Source organism: Vigna umbellata, chromosome 11 (genome assembly GCF_029865625.1).
Source record: "Vigna umbellata cultivar VRB3 chromosome 11, Vumbellata_1.0, whole genome shotgun sequence".
NCBI classification, from domain to species: Eukaryota; Viridiplantae; Streptophyta; class Magnoliopsida; order Fabales; family Fabaceae; genus Vigna; species Vigna umbellata.
Genome location: NC_142175.1, coordinates 33,010,474 through 33,034,399, shown reverse-complemented (window position 1 = coordinate 33,034,399; position 23,926 = coordinate 33,010,474). Strand labels below are relative to the sequence as shown.

The 23,926-nt window shown below is 32.9% G+C and overlaps 5 protein-coding genes across 6 annotated transcripts; 3 read left to right on the top strand and 2 right to left on the bottom strand.

Moving 5' to 3' along the window:
- Positions 1 to 2,845: 2,845 nt before the first annotated feature.
- Positions 2,846 to 5,638, top strand: PDF1A (peptide deformylase 1A). Its single transcript, XM_047310536.2, has 4 exons — positions 2,846 to 3,392; positions 3,773 to 3,862; positions 3,967 to 4,034; positions 5,141 to 5,638. The coding sequence occupies exons 1-4, from the start codon at positions 2,919 to 2,921 to the stop codon at positions 5,379 to 5,381; spliced, it is 873 nt and encodes a 290-aa protein (XP_047166492.1). The 5' UTR covers positions 2,846 to 2,918; the 3' UTR covers positions 5,382 to 5,638.
- Positions 5,639 to 8,742: 3,104 nt separating this feature from the next.
- Positions 8,743 to 9,437, bottom strand: LOC124835584 (MAPK kinase substrate protein At1g80180). The gene has a single exon (XM_047310546.2). The coding sequence runs from the start codon at positions 9,314 to 9,316 to the stop codon at positions 8,969 to 8,971; it is 348 nt and encodes a 115-aa protein (XP_047166502.1). The 5' UTR covers positions 9,317 to 9,437; the 3' UTR covers positions 8,743 to 8,968.
- Positions 9,438 to 15,288: 5,851 nt separating this feature from the next.
- LOC124835573 (uncharacterized) lies at positions 15,289 to 17,109 on the bottom strand. The gene has a single exon (XM_047310531.2). The coding sequence runs from the start codon at positions 16,601 to 16,603 to the stop codon at positions 15,497 to 15,499; it is 1,107 nt and encodes a 368-aa protein (XP_047166487.1). The 5' UTR covers positions 16,604 to 17,109; the 3' UTR covers positions 15,289 to 15,496.
- Positions 17,110 to 18,470: 1,361 nt separating this feature from the next.
- On the top strand, positions 18,471 to 20,653 carry LOC124835574 (uncharacterized). The gene is made up of 3 exons (XM_047310533.2): positions 18,471 to 18,675; positions 19,330 to 19,558; positions 19,953 to 20,653. The coding sequence occupies exons 1-3, from the start codon at positions 18,584 to 18,586 to the stop codon at positions 20,238 to 20,240; spliced, it is 609 nt and encodes a 202-aa protein (XP_047166489.1). The 5' UTR covers positions 18,471 to 18,583; the 3' UTR covers positions 20,241 to 20,653.
- A 676-nt stretch (positions 20,654 to 21,329) lies between these two features.
- LOC124835572 (3-isopropylmalate dehydratase small subunit 1-like) lies at positions 21,330 to 23,621 on the top strand. 2 transcript variants are annotated; one of them, XM_047310529.2, is made up of 2 exons: positions 21,330 to 22,176; positions 23,195 to 23,621. In XM_047310529.2, the coding sequence occupies exon 1, from the start codon at positions 21,414 to 21,416 to the stop codon at positions 22,173 to 22,175; it is 762 nt and encodes a 253-aa protein (XP_047166485.1). In that variant the 5' UTR covers positions 21,330 to 21,413; the 3' UTR covers position 22,176; positions 23,195 to 23,621. The 2 variants fall into 2 exon arrangements, with proteins under 2 accessions (XP_047166485.1, XP_047166484.1); XM_047310528.2 differs by having other exon boundaries at positions 21,337 to 22,176; positions 23,278 to 23,621.
- Positions 23,622 to 23,926: the final 305 nt, after the last annotated feature.

Genomic DNA, 23,926 nt, shown 5'->3' with positions numbered 1-23,926 from the left:
GCTGTTGAACTTTCAAAATATATTAATATTAATACTCATTTTTTTAATATATATATATAAATTATTAAATAACTAATTTTGAAAGCAAAAGGACAACACAGAAAAAGGTCAACAGAAAATTCAAATTCTTCTGTCTCTTCTAAAAAAAACTTACAAATAAATATCAAATAAATGAAAAGACAGATAAATAAGCGATAAGAAAAAAAAACCATTGATACGAGGGTGAAGGAGTATAATTATCCACAACCTCATTTTATTCCATATACCCTGTCATAAGAATGAGTATAAATGCATGCTTTCAGTACAAAAACAATGAACACAATATACATAAACAATACAAGCATAACACTGTGCATTGATCAACCTATTATGCATCACATGCCTCTATTTATTTGTGACAAATATCTGATATATGATGCAGCTAGTGTTCCCTGGAAATCATCTGGTTGTGATTATCCATGGATTGGAGTCTCTGAAGTAGCAGATGGTGCCTGAAGTTTTTGATGTAGGCTTCAGCACAAACATTGATGTCTTCAGTTGCATTCTTCTCTGCATATCTCTCTTTCTTCTCTTCCTTGCCATGCTCCTTTGGAAAATCTTCATGCTTCATGTTCTTCCTTCCCATTGTTGCTTCTGTGAGTGTTGTTGTTCTGCAATATCTATTGAATGGAATTGATGTTTTTGTAACCTCATCAATGCTTCCTTATATATACACATACCAAGCAAAAGGGAATATGTATACTTTTTCACCTTTGCCTCCTCCAATTCAAAGTCAAAGATATATAATATAGGTCACAAACATATAACTAAAAGATGCTCACAAGTTTCAAGCAGGTAAAATTAGGTTTAGGACTTATAGAACTTTCTTCTTTAAGTATGCCTTCTTTTCATGAAATTCAATACCATGTGATTCTATACTGTTTTTAATGGTGAATGAATGACCATAAATTTGACCTTGTACATTTATTCTCTGGTTGTAACAAAAAAAAATCAACTTTTGTTACTGTTGTTTAAGACATGATTTCATTGACCGTTCAAAGGTTCTTGCTTTGTTCAGTCAAATAATATTGCCGCAACTTTAGTTTAATCTTGTAGAGAATCTTATGTGCATTTAAGACCTTTTATTTATTAATATGTTACAAACCTTTAATGTGTTTATTCTTTGCATCAATGACAGGTTCAGATGCCATCAGATAATTCTCTATATAGCAACATTTAATTAATGTTTATACATTTAAAACACACATCCTGCGCACCAAGTGTTTGTGACAATTTCTGCTACATATGTTTCCTTATAAGTAATAGACTATGATTTGCAGCAACCTGGAATCTGCACCTACCTGCCTAACTTAAGATGAGTAGAGAGGAGATAGATACAGAGCATGGAGTTAAAGAACTTCCTAGGAAATTACAAAAACTATAGCATGATTCCTTTACATGGTGATGCTTATACACATACGTGGACTTCATTAAGATGGTATTGAAATTTTTTTATGATCATGGAGTTTTCAGCAGGTTCCAGATTTCTCTACATTCTGCTGTCAAAAATTTAAAGGTATAAACTATCTTAATTATTTTATAGCTAACATCCCAATGGAAATTCCTTTATGCGGTTTTTTGTCATTTGGTGGTGGCTATTTAGCTAACAAATAGAAGAATCTTTAAAGCAAAATCTCATGTGACACAAAGCAGCTTTGGCACAATGCAGATAGATATGCATGTAATCATTCAGTAACGTGTTTGAAATCTGAAAAACATGATTTAACTGTTTTTTCTTTTTATTCGTTATAACTATGAAATTTGATGGCATAAGTATGAAAATGACTAGGACTCTATCCTGTGCTGAATAGGTTCCACTTCAATCTATATCCAATATTTATCTGCAGAAGGATAAGGGCATTTCTTCCAACAGGGTCAGAGAACCTTCCAAATTTATGAAGGAAACGGTAGAAAATTTTAGTCTGAGAAGAACTGCTAGTACTAGACAATAACTAAAAGAAACATAACTTCAACAGAAACAACATTACAATGTATGAAACAAACAAATATAACTCAACAGAAACTGAAAGTAACAAAACATCATATGAAACTACTGAAAGTACAAAACAAAAACTAAATTTATCTATTTAAGAATGTGTGAAAGAAAAAAAGTAAAAACAACAACAAAATTGATAACAGTTGCACCCATAAAAATGATTTAATAAATTATAAGGTAAAACAAGAAAGTCCAACAATTTGTTTTGGTCTGGTCCTGCTCAACTATGATTCAGACTTTTTCTTCCTACACCTCTCCACATTTTCTTTTTACCTCCACATTCTAGAAATAAATTTGAGATTATGTTTTTCTTCAACGAATTTTTTTGAAGTTCATTAAAGAAAATTATTTTAGCGAGTTTCTTTAACAAATTTTGAAATACATTAAAACACTAAAAATGAAGTGTAAAATCTTTTGAATCATGGAAGATAGTTTTAAAATAAAAAATGTTGGAAATGTTTGATATACACGTGTATCTTTATAATGTTAAGATATTGTTCGTTTTGGATCAAATCTTCACGTATTGATACCACTCCAAAAAAATTTAGGTTTAATGTCCCTATTTTTGTTCAAAACGTTCCTTTATTTTTTGGCGTCTCAATTGGGTCCTTATTTTTGTTAATTTGATGCAAATAAATCTTTTCCGGTAGGGCAAAAAATAAAGGGACCTAATTCAAATTCTGAAACTGAAAAAAATAGGAGAGACATAAAACCAAAAATTTATTATGTATCATGTTGATCTTTTATTTTATCTTACCCAAAGAAAAAAAAAAAAGGGTGCTAGAAGAAAAAAATTGTATGGAGTTGCAGGAGAAACAGCCATGATTCCATTCGAAACCAGTTTGTTAACCCATTCATATGTTATCCTAAAGGAAACATTCAGATGTTGTCTAATAAGTCCAAAATTAGCACAAGCCCTAAACACTCACTCTGGGTGCTGAAGATTTGCACAACAATCCGCATAAAGCGAGCAAAAAAGGGCATGGAGGTCTTGCACTTGCACCGCGTGCTCCCCATACCTGTTCCTCAAAACTCCATCTTTTGGCGTTCAACTGCTACCCAATTAACCAAAATTCCCATTGCAAGGCCGCCATTGCTTCGGAAATCAGCACCCACATCGCAAACTTGCACTGCCAGAGCAGGGTGGTTTTTGGGTCTTGGAGCAGATACCATGAAGACAAATTTACCTGACACTGTCAAAGCCGGTGACCCTGTTCTGCACGAGCCTGCTCGGGAAGTTGATCCCAATGAGATAAAGTCGGAGAAAGTGCAGAATATCATTGATGACATGATTCGGGTCATGAGGAAGGCTCCTGGAGTTGGTCTAGCTGCTCCCCAGATTGGAATTCCTTTCAGGGTCTGTTCCATTTTTCTTATTTTTGTGTTTTATATGTTCCCCATTTTGTGTCTTTCTCTTCACTCACCCGTTCCAACATAGATACTTCATACTGGTTACAACAACAGTGTGGGTCAATTGAAAGTCGATTTGTGCATATCATTTATACAATTGTATTCTAACTTGCAATGTTCTAGTAGTTTGGTGTCTAAGAAAGTGCCTTGAAGGCTTACCTTGAAAACAAATCAAAACTTTATTTTTACTGATGTTGGTTGCTTCTTTATTTTCTAACAATATGCTGATAGTTCAAAGCTGAGGTTTATTGTGCTAGAATATTCTGATGTCACTGCACTATGCGGAGCTGTGTGAATATATATTTTGTTGCCTTTTCATATATGCAGATAATTGTTTTGGAAGATACCAAAGAGTATATTAGTTATGTCCCGAAGGAAGAGGCTAAAGTCCAAGATAGAAGACCTTTTGATCTTTTGGTATGTTGATATGCAGAGAAAAGGAGATTATTCAATTTAAATCTACAGTTTTGCCCTTAAGGTCTGTTACTTTAATACATCATTCATTAGTTCTCTTGAGGCAGGTCATCCTGAATCCCAAGCTAGAGAAGAAGAGCAAGAAGACTGCTCTATTTTTTGAAGGGTGTTTGAGGTGTGTGCTTCTGTCTTTGTTAGATTGTAAATTCACTATCTGAGACGATAGTAGAACCTATTTTATACTTCTTGTTACTGATGGAAATTTGTGCATGTCTAAACATTTGATTCTCTCTAGGTTATTGGTCTTTTCATGGGAAATAGCTATTTTTTTTTTATCTGAGACCAATATCATGCACCACTTCTCTCTCTCTCTCAAGTACTATAAGAAGACATAGTTATAAGATGAAGGAACTGAGGCAGGCAAACAATTTGACACTGTCTAATGATTTTTCTTAACCCAGTCTATTAAAGTGGGTATATGCCTCCATTTAAACAATTGCTTCAAAGATGATGTGCTAGGGGGTTATTCTTTTTTGCTTTATGGCTAAAAGAGTATTGGTAATGCATAGTAATAGTTGTTTTGGTAGAACTAACTTAAAGATGATTGTTGGCATATACATTCATGATTTCAAAATTTTAAATACTGGTCTGAATGCTTGATGTATTGCTCAAGTCTGGCATACTCCCCTCATCTATTCTGACTGGAAGCTGTATTTGTTTTGTTTTAGTAGTTTGATGTCTAATATTCTTGAGGTTTGTGGACATCCAAACTCGAAGCATTCCAATATTATAATTTGTTAATTTTTATGAGGTACCATGAGTGTAATTCATGAACATGGCTGCAATTCCCAAAGGGACATGTGCAACACTACAGTGAGATGTCTTAATTAATCTTATGCCATGTGTGAGTGAGATTTCTTCCAACCTGTTAGTACTCAAATGACATACCGGATTATTTATGTTGGTAATAGCTCTTCTAATATAGTATAAAGTCAGCATTTGAAAACATAAAAACAACATAGAAAAATGGATATGGTCTAGTGTGAGCAACCATATATGTTCTGTCCTTTGATCTACGGTACTGTACAGACATCCTAAGTTGTTATAACACATGTACAATGGTATTTTGACACCCAAAAAGATTTTACTTCCATTTGACACCACCTTTACTACTTTTCACTGATACAAATGTAAAAGTTTATTTTTTGTATGACCATTTTATCCGATTGTCAGATGATTGTTTTTGGGTGTCAAGTAATATTTTTCCGTAACATTATGCAGTGTTGATGGGTTTAGAGCACTGGTGGAGCGATCCCTTGAGGTTGAGGTTACAGGTTTGGATCGCTATGGTGCACCAATCAAAATAAGCGCTTCTGGGTGGCAGGCCCGGATTTTACAACATGAGTGTGATCATTTGGATGGAACTCTGTATGTTGATAAGATGGTACCTAGAACTTTCAGAACTGTGGACAACCTTGACCTGCCTCTTGCTCAGGGGTGTCCCAAACTTGGCCCTCGCTAACCCTGCTTTTCAGCCTTCAATTGTCTCTGTATAAGGAATTGAATACAGATTTCTAATGCCTGTTAGTGACTTCTGTAAATCCTAAATGAAACCAGATTCAGTGCCACCATTTTTGCCAAGATTAGCCATTGCACTACACACTACCAATTAATGTGCAAGTTTCAATGTTGTATCATGTACTTTGGAATGAAATTCTGAGTTGTAGATTATGAAGTTTGGATATTGATGATGGGATGGTGCCTAGATTTTTCTCTCCATTGTACCTATGAAAAGAAAATTTGGGTTTTCATCTGTCACCATTTTACTGAGTTGTTACATCATTGAGATTCAAACCTATGTTTTCACATGTACTTCAGTTTCAACAGGGTAGGTTTTGATAGTTGTCTAAAGGCGTGTTGACAAAAGGATCCATAAATGGGAAGAACTTGAACAGAAGAAAATATAAAGTTTACCTTTTTTTTCAACAAAAAAATCCATTTTATTATATAAAAATTAACAGTTATATACATAAAAAAAAAAAAGTTAACTTGTCCAACAACACTCTCCACCCTACTAGATGTGCCTTCGGTACTACTACCTTGGTACTCCATAGCATTCTAAACAACCTTCTTCATCCCCTTATAGGTTAACCTGTAAAATATTGTATGCAAACTTCATTGTAAAGACACTTTTATCATCTTCCTTCCAAGTCCATGTATCAAAGCTTTCTTTATTAAATTTTTTTCCTGTTATAGACTTAAGAAGTTGTAATTCTTGAGCTATTTCCCATACTCATCTAACTCTTCTCCTTAGAACCCTAACCCCGAAGAGAAATTCTTTGTATTTTTATGATTTCAATACACACTTTTTGATGCTTAAAAAGAGATAAATAATAAAGTGACATAGATGATAATATTGATCTTATAAGATATACCATAATGATTTGTTTTTTCAGCTATATAGCTTGTTACTCGCTTTAAATATCATCACTTGCCAAAATTATTTTTTCCTAGGTTTCCGCTATTGACATGCCTAGTTACTCTAAATGTAAATGTTATCTAAAGTGAGTAACCTCACTAGCAAAAATGTGTTTTGATACAAAAAAAAGTAAATAATTTTGATCATGCACATTTTTTTTTGTCTAAACTTATGTTATCTTGCCACATTCAGTGCATTTTATTTATTTACATTGAAGTTGTCAATTTCCATTTTTTGTGATTAAATGCACCGAACCTTCATCCCCTTTATTTTCTATCAGTATTCAGAACAGAAACTACAATATTAAGAAAAAAAGGCAATCTAAAATTATTAGATTCTGCAGCTCTTTTAAGTAATAAAAAAAAACACTTCCTAGAAAATAAATTACAATTATAAATGTTGATTAAAAAATTAATAATTATAATCATAATAGAATAAATATGTAAAGTAAAATGTGAAATCATTGTACTTTCTTATTCTTCTTAAAAACAGATACCTAGAGGAAACAAAATGTTGGCTTTACGAATATTGGAACCTAAATGAAAGCAACGTTGACAGTCAAATTCGGCGGCGATGTTGTCGTTGTGTGACCTAACCATTTCTTTGGCTAGCAAATGTTTGAAAGACACCCTTCATTCAATGTCCAACAACACCACAATCAAACAAATCCAAATTCTTAATAACCATATTTCGTTAACCAAATTCTTAAATTCTAACTTACATTAAATAATAAACTTAAAATCTAACTTAATCTCAATTTATGAATTAAAATTTATATACTATATATTAATAAGGGACTGTTTTAATAGAAATAAAATCTCATATTAAATAAAATAATAAATGAACATAAAGTTATAAACACATAAAATACTTTCGATTCAGAACAAACATTATCTAATTAATGTGAAAAAAAAAATTTAAAAATGAAAAATCATAGTCTTTTATTTGAAGAAATGATGGATAGGATACAAATACAGTTTCATATCAGATAAAATAATAGGTTGACAAAAATTTATATACATACATTTATTATTATGATAATAATTTTTACTTTCTCAACGTAAATATATATATATATATATATATAATTTTATTTTTTAAGAGAGATTAATTCATCAATAATTAAAGTACATACTAAGAATAGTTTCTTGACATAGTATACTCCACTTAGAAAAGAAAAACATGAGAAAGAGAAGGGAAAAAGGGAAAACGTGAAGGTGGAATTGTTGGAAAGCAGAATGATGTTACAAAAGAATAAGAAGTTAGTGCTAATGTTGTTTTTTACAATGATTCCAGAACCAGTAATTAGTGATCACGGAATCACGTCATGATTAAGTGATTGTCTTTTTCCTTTCTCTCTCTCGTTGTATGAACACTGCTTATTATTATTATTATATGATAATAAACCATATTGATTTCCATTTGGACAATTTCGTTTTTTCAACTTTGCAATAAATTATTGGATGTATATGATTAACAGATCCAGCACCACCGATCTTGAATTCAATGCTCCAAAACAAAATCCGCGTTTTGATTTTTCTTGTTACCAACTTTTCGTATTTTTGAATAAAAAATTCTCTTGCTTTATGTCGTATAACCAGTCATCTTTATGTTTTGAGTCTTGACCACAGAAATAGCTTAAAATTGAGGGGGAAATATCACTAGTTCAAAATTACTTGACTAAACAACCACGAGTAATAATATGGCAACATATTATTATATTTTTTCAATAAAAAATAATGTGAAATAAATATAAAAAATTATATGTCAAAATATTATTTTTTCAATGGTAAGAAAAAATAAAACTTTAAATTTCCCAGAAGTGGAAAAAAAACAAGAAAAAGGGTATTTGGATTGTATCATTGGATGCGATTAAAGTTTAAAGACAGCAATAATTGGTGAGTGGAATTATTAATTATAGCACATTCACAAAATAAATTATTATTAAAAAAGTGTAGGAATATATGTGGATTAAAAAAAGAAAAAGGGTAGCATGCATAAAGATTTTCCCAGAAAAGCAATTGGCTATTGAAAAAAAAGAAAGGATTTTGCCACATTGATTCAATTCCCAAAATCAACAGAAGAACTCTAATTACTTTTTCATAGGTATAGCCAAAAAGGGTTGCTCAATCCCTGTCACACCAACACCCATTTCTTGTTATTCTTCAATCTACTGTCATGTGCAAACGATAGAAGGAACAAGAAAACGATCACATGAAATTTAACCTTATTTGTCCTTCCTTCTGTCTGCAACTGATCACAGATTCGCAATGAACAAAGCAAAAAACAACACAGGACAAAGATGCAGGACAAAGATGCTGTGGAAGCATGGAGGAGAGAAAACTGTTCATGATTATGATCCAGATTATAGTGTGCTGAGATATTGCAATGTACAGAAACTAAGTTTGAAAAAGCATATAACGTGAAATATATCATTGGAGATTTACTTTTGTACAGAGATCAAAATTCCAGGTCGATCCACCAATTATACACATAATTAATTACAATCACAAACCACAGAATTGAAAAATGAAAAAGCAAAAACTCGTGAATTACTCGAAAGAGAAAACAGAGACCACTACTACGGTAAGGAGACTCTCGGAAAGCCATCTCCGACCACCGGAAAAGACCTACCTGGATCGGTGCTTAGCACTGGGCTTTGCGCGGCGACCCTTTTCCCCTGTTTTCGAAAAAGCGGTGCAGAAGCCGCAAGCAGAGAGCTTTGGAGAGGGAGGGTCGATCGCCGGCGAGACTTTTCCCATGCGGTAGCCGCTGTTGGAGCGGGTTCTCTGGATGGTGGTGGTGGTGGGTTGTGGTGTTGTTCTTGCGTTAAGGTTGTCGGCAGCAGCAGTAGCGGCAGCCTTTGGGTCTTGGTTTTGATCGTTGTTCAGTTCAGCAGACACTGATTTGTCATCCCAAACAAGCCCTGATGAACCTTGTCTCCTGAAAGACACCGCAGATCTTTGCAGACCAGCCATGTTGAAGCTTCTGTGTTTCTTTCTCTCTGTTTTTTCTCTCTCTGTTTCTCTCTGTTTTTTCTCTCTCTCTGTATAAATGTGTGGATGTTTCTAGGTTTAGCTTAATTGAAGAGATTGTTGATGTGTAGGTATATATATATATATATATATATATATATATATATATATATATATATATATATATATATATGGGTGACTTTTACTGTGATAGTTATTATTATGTACACACAGTGATGACGATGTTGATGATGGTGGGAAGAGAGGCAAGTGGCCAAAGAAAAGGGTCAGACGGAGGTGACGGAGTCAACCTCTCTTGGATTTTACCTTTTTTTTTTAAGTTAAATTAAAAAGATTATTCTAATTTTTTTTAATATCTTCGTTTCATGATAAAATAAAAACTGGTATCAAATTATTTCATTGAGAATCTAATATGGATTTCATATTAGGGTTAAATATGTTTTTAGTCCCTAAACTATTGACCGTTTCTGGTTTTCGTCCCTCTTCCAAAGTAAGGTACAATTTGGTCCTCATTCTTTAGAAAAACGTTCGTTTTAGTTCTCAAAATTTTGTTTTTAATCCTCGTTTTAGTCCTCAAAACGTTCGTTTTTTCGACTAAAACGAACGTTTTTTAAAGATTGAGGACCAAATTGTACCTTACTTTGGAAGAGGGACGAAAACCAGAAACGGCCAATAGTTTAGGGACTAAAAACATATTTAACCCTTCATATTATATAGATTGCATCCAAATATGTAAATACTACGTGTTTAATTATTATTCTAACCCGTAAAATTTCTAAATAAATTCTTAAAAATTAAAGTTTTTTCGTATACTATTTTATATATGTGAATAAATGATAATTATTATAGAAAATTAATAATTTTATTACACGTAAATGTAATACGTAATACAAGAAAATTATAATAATTACAAAATATTTTGAATAAAAATAGTAATCATTTAATTAAAGAAGTATTATATATTATTATGTATAATAAGATATTTTTAAATATTGTTAAGCTGTTACCTTAACATTTGAGTTTCATTTAGACACATTTCACGTTAAATATTCATTAAAACTTAAAAAATAAAGGTAGGGATCAAATTCAAGATAATTAGAGTGTTTAAGTTGATAAAACCATTTATAACATTTGATCTAACTAATCAGTCTTTGTTTGACTTAATTTTATTTAATTACTGGATTACCTGTTTTTTAATTTTGGTGAACCAGCTTGCTTACCTGTTGTGTTCATAGTTTTCAAACAATCCCTCCAACCCTAATTTTCATTTTAATAATTTGTTTAAGCATTGAAAGTGTTAATTTAATTAGTTGGTCATAGTTGGAAGATGATTGAATCAAAAGCAATGTTTAGCAGATTCGCATGTGGTGTGTGTGGATTATAATCAGTAAACCATGTAATTACGTAACCTAATGTTGCATCAGTTTTTAAGATAAACACGATACGTAAATGGAAGGACACGTGGAGCCATTTCATTTTAGGAAAATACTTCCATCCATTAATTACACTCCTCTAAGTACTTTGCTAAATCCAGACACCATTAATTAACAAAATTAACACAGTCATTACACGATATTACCAACATTTCACATGTATTTATCTTTTAATATCATGTCTCTACTTTCATTAACATATTTTATTTTTATTAGTTTGGATTTTCAATTATATGTATAAAAAGCTAGTTAAACTCATTTTATCTCACTGTTTAATCTAAGTAGAGAGAAGTCTTATAGATAAAGAAAAAGTGTTATTTTAACAACATTTAGAAGAAAGAAAAGCTAGAGAAAATTTGTTAATCATATTCATTGAACAATCTTAATCTATTTTAATTTTTATTTATTTATTTGTTCTTTAAACCTTAAAAATTGTTTTGATGTATTCGCTAATTGTATTTATTTGTACTTTTGATTTTATTCGATTTTAATATAAGTTAATTAACTAGTTTGTGCTTATTGAAAGAGTTTTTCCATTTTTAAAATATTAGTTTTGTGATTATTGTTGTCATTTGTTATTTTGTTATTACTTCGTGGAATTATTTTCATTGTATACTTTAATATTTTTTTTGTTATTGTTTCCAATTTTAAGAGTTACAATATATAATTTAAATATTTAAAACTTTTTTTTTCTTACAAGAAAAAAATATATATTTTAACAAAAATGCTAGCAATGTTTTTTTAAAACTTTTTTTCTTCTGTTAATAATTTAAACATGCAATTTTTTATAAGTTCTGTTTTATTGTATTTAATAATCTCATATAATTTAGGAATATAATTTAGAAAATGAAATAAAAGTAATTTAAAACATACATTTCTTTTTTAATCATGTGAAACGATTTTTAAAGAAAAAATAATAATAAAGATCACAATTCTAAAATAAATAATACGTCAAATAAACGATTTTTAAAGAAAAAATAATAATAAAGATCAAAATTCTAAAATAAGCAATACATCAAATAAATTGATTAATTCTATTGATATTATTTCAACAAAGTTCTTTAAATTTAATATACTCAATGATTCTACATTATATCTTAATGTTATTATCTCTATATTATTAAAACAAATACAAGTGTTATATCTATAAAGACATTAAATAATCAAAATCACTCTTTTTTTTTAATTTTTAAATATGTAATTATAAAAATATATAAAAGATATTTCTAACATACTAGATCTTTTAAGATAAAATAAATTGTGGACACTCCTTAGAAAACATAGTTTTGGCTTGGTCCACGATTATATAGAAAATGACTTCAAATTTGGTAAGCAACGGTATGACGAAGGCAAAGAAATGCTTTTCTAACTTTAATTATTCAAAACCAATTTGTCATTAAATTAATACAAAAAGTGGTCATAATCATAACCATCATTATCACTTCATCAATGTTATCAATGTATTAAAGATATCTCAAATAATGGATCACCTTTTTCATATGTTGTCATGGCCAAATAAAGTTCACATAATGGCTATGGAAACCAACTTTGAAATGCAATATCCAAACCAAAAATTACTTTTTTTTTTTTTTTTACTTTTTCACATTCTTTCTAGAACAAATGTTTATTTATTTATTGGAAGGTTTAACACACATAGATCTCGATAAGATATTGTTCGTTTTACACCAAACTCTCATGGATTTGCTTTTAGTACCACTCCAAAAAGCCTTTTATCAATGGAGGTATCTTATGTGTATATAAACGCATGTTTATCTCTTATTTTATTGAATGTGAGATTTTGCTTGTACTTAACTATCAGTGATATTGTTTCAATTTATTCAATAAACTAAAGTTTGAAATTTGGACAAAGAGTTAGTTAGATATAAAATAATAAAATTTTACCTCTTTTACCGATTATAAATCGAGAAAAATCACCTCTCTCTAAAACATAAATTTAACTTTTTTAATAGAATTTTAGATATAATTTATGCAATAAATTTATTTTCAAAATATAAAATAATATATTATCAACATTTAATTCTCCCATCCACATAGATAGAAATATGGATACGAATTTAAATTTCAAACTTGATGAAGTCCACATAGACTCAAATTTTCATCACATATAATTGATGTAGCTATATTTAATGAAATCTAACTCATTAATTATACTTATTATATATTTCTGAAAAAATTTAAGATAATAATATTTCGATGGTATATATATTTTATAATAAAAAATGTGCATATAAATATATATAATCACAATAAAATTAAATGTTATATTAATGATTATGTGAAAACTTATTTATTGTGAAGAATTAGTTGCTTTGAAACGTATTTCACCATGAATTATTTAATAAAAGTTCAATGTAATTTTTTCTTAAATTTATTTTATTGTACAAGAAAAAAAAAGATAAAATATGCATACACATATGGTATTTATCAAAATAATTTCTGTGTTTTAGTTGCAAAAATATATTTCAGGAACAATAACATGTGTTGCCAAGTTTAGAATAATTTATAGCATTTTATTTTAATTAATAATAATATATAAAACTAAAAATAAAGATAAGTAGAATTAATTGTACTTCATGAAACATTACATCAGTCCCATAATGATATTTGTCTTACAGTTTTGCTAATTTAAAGTTAGTAATATTCTCGTTAAAACCAATAGATGGTAGAAAAGTTAAAAAAATCTAAAAAGAATATTAAATTATATATACTAATCATGTTCAATTTTTGTTTGTTTGTATGCTTGATTTGTTTAAATATATTGCATGAAAAAAAAACATGAAAAATAATTATTCTTTAAATTTATAGTTAAATTTAAAATTAAGAATAACAAAAGTGTCAATTCATCTTGTTTCGCGCTGCATCCATGAAATACTTGAAATGTCAAAAATAATCTTATGAATTTTTTAATATAAGCCTAATCTTCTTCTTCGTTTTTAATATAATATATATTTATATTTATCTAACATATATATTATGAAAATAAAATAATAATAAAATGATATATTTTTATAGTTTAAAGAAAAAAAAATGAAAAATAAAAAATAATAAAAAATAAATATAAAAAGTTTGTGTGTATTGGAATATAAAAAATATATTTTAACTTAAATTTTTTACATTCATTTATACTATTTTTTTATTAAAAATTATAATATGACACATAAACGTTTTACATTTGTTATAATTTCTTACTTTTTATTTTATTATTTCTTACAAAAATACAAAAAAATTACTATTTATGATCATTATTTTTGTGTTGTATGTCAGACAAAGATAAAATTATGTATCGTATTGTTACTTTGTTTTTATTTTTAAAATAAAAAAGTTTGTTTTTTATTATGATCATTTTATTGAAGATTTAATGTCTCGGTAGGTTCCTATTTTCGGCGTGAATTTAAAATAGGTCTCTTTACTTTTCGGCGTCTCAAGGTTCTTTTTTGTGTAAAATTGTTGCAATTAGGGGTCTGCACAGCCGTTTAAGTTTGGGTTTGGTGGCACAGCCGTTTAAGTTTGGGTTTGGTGGCATGATGAGTGTATTGATTAATCACACATGACATTAAAAACGAGTATAAATTGATTTGATTTTTTTATTAAGACAAACTGGGAAAAAAATTATGTGCAGCCCTGCAACTGAGAAATCGAAATCAGATTGGGGAAAAAAATTGGACTCCAAATTAGGGTTCATGGGAGAGAAAAAGAAACCCCAATAATTCTCCAATTCAAACCCTTCAAAGAAATTTCCAAATCCAATTTCATAACCTAACCCCAAAATTGCAACAGTTCAATTCCAAATCATTTTACAATATGTAGAAAGGGAATCAAAAACCACCACCCCCAATTCGCGGGCCACACGCGAGAACAGAGAACTCAAAAACCCCAAATGAAAACCCTTGCCACGAAACGCAGAAACCCTCGTAACCGTAGAGGCATCGCCGTCGCGAGTGATGAACGTTGTGTGTGATCCGCCGGTTTCGCATTCTCCTCCCTGCAACCAGAACTAAACCAGAAAAAGAAAACGAAAGAAACTCCCTCCCTTACGACCGACGGAGTCATCTCTCGTTCCTACTATACCCAACCATACCCCGGAGTAAGAGAAAGGAAGAAATCTCTCTACGTTGCGGTTAAAGCAAAGGAATAGAAAAAGAAAGCGCTTCCAATGCTGAAATTCTTGATTCAAGCAAAAGAAACAAACGTCCAGAACCCTGAAACTCACCTTCCCCAATTTGATTTCGATTTTACAATTGCACAGGAGAACAGGGCTTTTGGCACTTTGATTTTCCAACTTTGTCCTTGCTTAAATTATACTTCCACTATGTACACTTAATTTTTTTAATTTAAAAATTAAAAAAATATAATTGACACACATTTTTAATACTACATAAATTAAAACTACACTGTAAACATGTCACCTAACACAGCGTTTGTTCAATATGTATCTAGTTGGCAACGAAACTCTCTTCGGTACCTCGATGATCTTACACCACGAAGAAGACAACTTTCGTATGAAACAACCAACAGTTTATATTCATAACCAATGAGTATTAGCAAGAACATAATCCCGACACTGAAACAAGAGCTTAATCACAATTTTCAATGATAATGTTGGAGGCAAAGGCAAAGAAGAATAAAAGCTATACAGGAACATGATCCTGAAACATTACAGAATCTCACCTGGAAAAACCTTACAAGTTGTACAAGAAAGCAGTCTTCTTCAAAAGATAAGAGAAGAAGCAAGAGTGGGATGAAGAAGTGCTCCTCTTATGGAAGAATTGAGCAATGGTTTTCCCTTGATGTAATCACAGCCATAAATCCAAACCCAAACCCATTTCCAGCCAACCCTTCTGCAAGCCACCATGCCAGAACCAAGATCTCTGTACAAACAGATACAATCATCATTGCCAACACACTTCACACTCTCCCAAACTCTCTTCCCTCCCAACAATCTCAACCCCAATTGAAATGGCACCTCATCAACCAAGCACCATTTGTCCCCTTCGCTCAGCCGCCAAATGCAACCACTTCCGCCGCAAGTTCCACCCACCAATCCCAATGCTCCATTTCTCTTCACAAGCGATGCAAACTCAAGCTTTTCAGCCATGGGCACACCCAATTCCCTCCACCCATTTCTCCCAACATCATATCCGACAACACTGTACGCTCTGGCCGAGGTTACCCAATACAGAGTTTCTCCAATGCACACATTCTCATTGGGTGTCCACACCGTCAGTCTCACCGCGAATTCCACCGGCGTCGACCCCACAATCCGCCACGTCTCGATTCTCGAGTCGTACATCTCCACCTTCGTTTCGTACTTTGCGCCACCTTCGGCAGCCTCCGACATGCCACCTGCCACGATGACTCTAAACGAAGGGAACAGAGTTGAATTCGAAGACTCCGAGACTGTGACTCCAACGGCAGGGTTGGTCCTTGCCGCGTGCAGCCGGGGAAGGTGCTTGAACTCTCCGGTGAAGGGGTTGCTGAGACCCAATTGGAGCGTTGTGGAATTGGTGACCCTCAAGAGGAGGAGGCTTCCGATTGAAGCAATTGGTCGAATGGATGGCAGTGGCAGAGAGAGTTGGTGCCATTTGTCTATGGTTGGATTGTGAGCATAACAACATGCTCTGTGGTTGCGAATTGGAAGAGCCAGGAACCATGAAGAGGTTGTTGTCGTTGTTGAGGTTGTTGGGGACAGAGGATATGCTTTGGAACAGGTGTTCCAATTCTTGCAAACTGATCTTGCTATGGCCAGTGAATCTGGGGAGAGAAAGGAGAAGATTTTGGCTAAGAGATCTAAGGGTAGGTTGTTCCAAATTGACATACCCAGAATTGGCGATTTCAATCTAAGGGGTGATAGATAGATACTCTCATCAACTTAGCATATATAATATTTTATCAACGAATTATACTAAGTACCGTTACCAAGAAATTGTTTGTGCTGGTTAAAAATGATGTTTCTTCAAGGAGTTATTGGGTTGAGCAATCGGCAGAGGCCAATAATTGCATTGAAATGTGTGACCCACATGTGATGCGGAGCTCTGTCACCTCATCAACTTGTGTGTGAACTTTGTCACTTTTGAATTTAATATCAGAAACCCAAATTGGATTGGATGGTTCTTGGAGATAGCCAAAGGGTGAGAGAATATGTGCTACTTCAAATTCTCAACGTCAAAATGAAGAATTCGTATTTCCTCCTTTTTGAAAAGCAAATTTGAGTTAGTACAGATCCTTTGCTCTTTTGTGCAAAGGTTTCTCGCTACTTTTCTTTTTTGAAAAAGACGCAGAAGTGTTGCAGGAAAATTGTTTCATTCTCACAAACAGTTGGTGAACAAAAGGATAATGATTGCAAGTATGAAGAAAATGGGCGTGAATTATTTGAGGTAGGAAAAAAGCTACATCTATATTGCTTAATTAATTGAACCATTAATTTGTTGATTATTAGGGCTTTTGCTTAGAACCTTATCATCAACTTAATTAAGATATTCAAAGATAAGGTCATGTAGATTACGTTACTGTCCAGAAACATAGTTTTACGTCTTAAATTGGTGTGCCATGGTGAGTGTCTATTAACATATTTGAATTGACATTATATATTCTATTTGATCTGTGACTGATATTATATTAGTTTCAATATTCTGTAACGCATTTCAATCCAAGATAAAATATAGGTTTTTTCTGTATCTGTGGTTTTTTAATTTATATATCTTTAAATTAATAATCTATGACCATAAAATATTACCATTACAGTTTTAAATTCAAACATAATAATTAAAGTAACATATTTTAATCCTTGAAAGATTAAACTCATCAATCTAAAATTAAGTTTAAGCAAAAATATAGGAGCAAAAGAATCAATTTTCCCAGTATTATTATAGTTACATTTATAATTTTATTAATAAATTACACCGAACCAATTGTTTCTAATCATTCTACAATTTATAAATTTTAAAATTATATATTGTATCGTACTTAGTGGAGGCCGAACGATTAACATTCAACACCGTTCGGTCCATCCACTCAAGATCGTTCGGTTCGCTATGGTCAATCAGGTCAAAGATTGGACCGCAATTAAGCTAACGTTTAAGTTATGATTGGACCAGTGGTCCAACGGATGATAAAATAATCAAGAATATCTATTTAAAGATATTGATAAACAAGTTATAAGCAACCAGCCAGATTTGTAGGTAAGTCTATTTATATTTTATTTTGTTTATATTTTATTAGGCTTATGTTAGCTTAAGATCCACGATACAACTTATAAATAGAGAGCCACGACCACAAACTAGGTAAGTTCAACTCATACTTTATGAGATCCAAATACTCAACTATGAGCGTCGGAGTGAGTGTCTTTTGCAGGTTCTCCCCCTATGCTGGGAAGGAATCGAAGGAGCGCGAGCGACTCATCGAAGGACGAGCGTGCGGTCTATATTACTGGAGAACGAGCCGTAAAGTCATCCAGAAACGACAAAGTTACCTCTCTTGGTCCCACAAAATATCTACCGAAACATATATTAATTTCGTTATTGTTACAAAATTATTTCATACATAGCTTTTTTATAGATAAAAATTGATATTATATATATTAAATATATATTCAATTTTTATTTTTTTGGATGCATTAAACGAAAAACGATTTTATCACACGAGTTATTCTCTCTTACTATATATAAACCAAGAAATGAAGATAAAAGGGGAATTTAGGGTAAAATTGATGTCGTGAAAGTGTTACCTCCTTTTGGAACATCAATTCCATTTTTGTGGGACCTTTCAGAATCGAAGGTCCTTTCAAAGATTTGGAGCTATGGCTTCTTCTAGGAGATGCGCCACCCTCATTTGCTCCATTGCTTTTTCAATATATTTCTTTATCATCATTTTTCAAGTTCCCATTTTCAGGTATCATTTCCCTTATCCCTTTTTCCTTGTTCCTCCTATTTCGTTAATGCTAATCACCCTTATCAATTCCTTCAATGCCATTATCAGAATAGCATAAACAAACCATACAAGAAGAGAGCATAGGATTAAAATGATTCTAGAATGTACGGGGAATCTTTTTTTCTTTTATATATATATATATATTTTTAATACAGATTTTACAGTTGTCTTTTTTGATGTATTGAAGATCCAATGTGCCTTTTTTAAATCATCTGTCAGCAGTAGAATTGAAATCAAATGCATCTTCAATTAAATATTCCAGAAATTAGGGTTGGTGTAACATATAGGAACCATTTTTGTTACTTACATTTTTTTATTGCATTAATTTTCGATGTGTTGATCAAATGTAACACGGCAGAACTAGGAAGCAGAAGTGCATTATCGAGTCTCCAAAATGTTTGACAATTGAAGTGGCTATCAGAAATTTCTAACATTAATTTTTTGTTTGTGATTGCACTGCCATTAGTAACAGGGTCTTATAATTGAGATGGTTTTTGTTCTTGTTTTTCTAATTCCTGCAATTATGAATGCCAAAAGCTTAGAATGAAGTTTTGGAATACTGCTTTTAAATTTTTATCGCGGTGGTGATGGTCACGAGGTCTTGTTTATTTCCAGTGTTCCATGTAGAATTGGAATCTGTAAGACACCGATGGAAGTGACATCTTCTCAGTTAATTGCAAGTGAGGTCTTCCCTCGTTCTATAGTGAAGATCCTTTTCTACCCTGGTGCTGCTGCAAAGGCAATTTGCAATCAGAAAACCATCCCAAGCTACAAAAATCTGCTAAACATTCACCAGTTCAATACAAGGGCAGTGTCTGCTGCATCAGATATCCAACACCTAGAGGTGTTGTGTTGATTAGTAACTGAAAATAATTCCTGTTAGTATTGAGATTAGTGCTAGCAACACATCCAACAACACTACTTCTAAATCTTAACACACTGTCTGTTCTTGGTTAAACTTTTCTTAAAAATTACATAAAATTGTGAGTGAAGTTCATCAGACAAGGAGTGAGCCTTACTTAATTTTGCAATTTACACCAAATTTCAAACATTAATGAATATTGTGTTGAGAGAAGTGAGCCTTACTTAATTTTGCAATTTACACCAAATTTCAAACATTAATGAATATTGTGTTGAGAGAAGTGTGTTAGGGAGTATGTTGCTAGCATTTGGTAATGAACTCCTTGAAGGTTAAGCTTTGACCCTCATTTTGAAGTTGGGTTGGGATTGTCTTGCAGGTTCTTGCAGGAAGCTACTTGTCTGTGGGAGGAGCAATCACAGGGCTGATAAAACCAGGGAGAATGGGCCTTTTTGGAATACTTCTTCTTATGTGGGGTGTCATTAGAGAGTCCATAATGGGAACATCTGGTTTCGCACAAGCAAAAGGCATCCACATCTATCCAGCCATGTATATTGTACTAATCTCAGCATTCTTCTCTATTAGAAAGGATGTCAGAAAGTTAATTCGTACATTCACTCGAAAGCATGTTGTGAAGGTTAAACGTTTCAAATCAAAGGCAAAATGAGACTTGTAATGACATGCATACGTCCATGGCCTAATTGGCTATGATGCCCGAATCTTATAGGTAGGTAGCACTTACATTGCTCAGTGCAATTGCAAACACAGGAATAGAAAAATTCTTAATCACAGGCTTAGTAGTGGTGACTACGCTGCATGAATTTTTTGTATTGTTCATGAATGACAATGACTTGCAGAAATTGTCAAGCGCATTATTGCTGCTGTTCTGAATAGGGATTTGACAATTCTTTAAGATGTGCAAATTAAGTTTATTGTGCACTCTTAGTTCTTTCATTGCATTGATCAAATTCAAACAAAAGGATGCCATTATTTATTTGTTTTCAGAAAGAGATGTATATGAGCTGAGTGAGTTGCAGACATAGTTTTCTTTGTAGAGTGCATTTAATACTGTTCTGAATAGAAAACTGAGAGCATTCTTTAGAAGATGCACAATGCAGCTTAAGATGGGAAGTGTTGGTTCTTTCATTGCATTTGTTAAATCTAAAGAACAGGATGTTTGTTCCCTAAACTCAAACCCTATATATATATATATATATATATATATATATATATACTTTTAATATGGTAGTAATTTTATATTTTCGTTATGTTTTATATTATTGCTAAGTAATACTAAACTACATGTGACAAAATCTTATATAAATTCATTAAAGAGTAACATTTTAACGTAAAGAGAATTCCAAACAAGGTTAAATTCATCCAATAATCTGAATCTAACAAAATTTTGGCATTGTAGAGGAAAAAAAATTAGCAAAACCATGAAATTGAATGTAAAACTCATTAGCTCTCGAGTATATTAAAATTTAATTTATCAAAATTTACTTTGAAAATTAATTACAAGCTAACTCGTTTTTCTTTATCTAAAATAATAATCTCATAAAAATTTTAAAATTATTTTATGATATTATATTATACGTTTTAATTAGGTAACGTGAATATTTTTAAATTTAATCAAATTTTGTATCTGTGTCTATATATATAAAGATATTTTCAGTAATAACCTTACAGTGTAAAAGAAAAAAAAAAAAAGGAAAAAGGCTGAAGGACTTACCTACCACAGGCGCCGCCGGGTTCTCTAAACGTCGTCGTTTGTGAATACCTACATAAATTACCATGAACGTTATGCAGAGGAAATTGAGCGAGTTAGAAAGCTATTGAAATGAAAGCAATGGCGTCGTTATTCTCTGCAACTGCAACCGTTATTCCTCGAAACCTCGCCGTCGCTTCTTCCGCCAAACACCCTGTCGGTCATTCTCTTCCTAATTCTTATTCTCCGCCCTTCCTCTCATTCCCCACTTCCAAATCAAACCCTCGCATTCGCCTCACCGCTTCTCTCCAATCCCCACGCGCCCACGCCAGCGCGTCTTCCTCTCCCTCCGCCACCTTCCACGGCCTCTGCTATGTTGTCGGCGACAACATCGACACCGACCAGATCATCCCCGCGGAATACCTCACCCTCGTTCCTTCCAAGCCCGACGAGTACGAGAAGCTCGGCTCCTACGCCCTAGTCGGCCTCCCCGCCTCCTACGCCACGCGTTTCATTGAACCCGGCGAGACCAAGACCAAGTATGCCATCGTCATCGGCGGCGCCAACTTCGGCTGCGGCTCCTCCCGCGAGCACGCGCCCGTCGCGTTGGGCGCCTCCGGCGCTGCCGCCGTTGTCGCGGAGTCTTACGCGCGGATCTTTTTTCGGAACTCGGTGGCCACAGGCGAGGTGTACCCGCTGGAGTCGGAGACCCGCCTGTGCGAGGAGTGCCGCACCGGTGATGTTGTCACGATTGAGCTCGGAGAGAGCCGCTTGATCAATCACACCACTGGAAAGGAGTATAGGTTGAAGCCGATCGGCGACGCGGGTCCAGTGATTGAGGCTGGTGGCATCTTTGCCTATGCGAGAAAGTCCGGCATGATTCCCTCTCGTTGAGGTATTACGTTGTTACCTTCTCCTTCTGATGCCATAAATTTATGACAGAGTCACATTGTGTAGATTAATTATCTAAACTAAAATCGGATGAACGAAAATTTCCAAAACATAGATAGAAAAGGGTCCATGTGAACTTCTTGAAGTGCAAGTGTTCTGGATCCTCCATTAAGGAGAATGAACTATTTGAAGTCTCAAGCCTTGTGGCTCTTGCGTCTGATTGACTAGTCTGTTGTGTTGAGCTATCTTGATGAGAGCCAGGTTACCGAAAAGGTTTGTCTATGTATAAGATCAAATTTTATAAATGACCACATTCATACACATTCTTAAAAATGATGCAGGAGTACACTTTTTGACTCAAGATATTATGCAAGTTTAATAGGTAATCTAGAATAGAAGTTTGATTGCGGTTAATTTTTTTTGTCCACCTATTTTAAACTGATAGGGTAAGAATCTGAGTTAAGTCACGAGTTTGACAACAATGGTCCCAATGTTCTTTTCAATTGGTATTGTAGTCTTTCTTCATGCCTCTGATCTGCCAATCAGTGGCACAGTGTTCTCCAGGAACTAATCAAAAGGTTACTGCACAGCCAATCCACGTGGTATTGAGACTGTGGTGCATGGTGGGGATGTGGGATGTTAGGATCCAATTGTTAGGTGGGAGTTGAGTCCTACGTTTGAGGTATGAATATATTGTGTAGCGATTTATAAGCCATTGGACTCTTCAACTACAGTGACTAGCTTTTGTGGTATAGTTCTCTTAGCTGTCTTAACAAAACCATTTTCAGATTCATTTGACTATGATTGATGTTTTCATTGTATTCTAAAAATGAAAACAATACATCGGAGCAAATGCTATTGTCAATCTTTAGATTTTGTGGTTTGCTTTGTTATTAGCATTGAACAAGAAGATTATCTTCAACTCATTTTTGGAAGTTAAGTTAGAGCGTCTTGATGCATATGTTTCTTTCTGAGTTTCCATAAGCTTGTAAGCTTGGCTCTTATTTACATTTGCCCTTCAGGTTCTATGTTTTCTTTTGGGATTCTAACATCTTCCGTGTCCATTCCACCACATCTATTGGACTGGCAAATTTTTACCTTCTAGATAGATCTTGTCGTGGCAGTAGATATTTGGGGAAGCTGGAAGCGTTCGTGGATTTGTTGGAACTGTGTCACTTTGGCAGCAACTACCCGATTATTTGAGTATTTGCAACTTATTGCCTTCTCGATGCATTTTTTTTTTAATCTTTGTATGCAGTTTAGACATTTGACTGTTCACAGATAGGCTACTGCTTTGTCTTTCTAAGGTGAAAGTAATTTGGATGAAGATTAGTACTGTAGTTTGGCTTTAGAATTATTTTTCTACTTGGGAAAATATGATGTCAAAGTTTGGATGAATGTAGCATCAGCAGGAACTTTAGTATATTATAGTTTGTAATTCTTGCTTTACGCATGCTGATTTGAGAAGTTTGTTTTTAAATAATATAATAGGGGTGGGTTGGAATTTTAAATTGCCAATTGCCATATCGAAATAGTAGAATACAATAATGCCATATTTGCTTCTAAATAACAGCGAAAAAGAAAACTAGAAATATGTATGGGCCTGAGTGTTTTTTTCTTGAATTTTTACTTCAGGAACATGTACCAAAAACTGATCTCGTAGTGCCTGTTATTCAAAACCGTTTATTCTTTTTGGAATTCTTAGCAATGTATTCTCGTGGTATTTTAAAGAACTTGTTTAACAAAAATAAAGC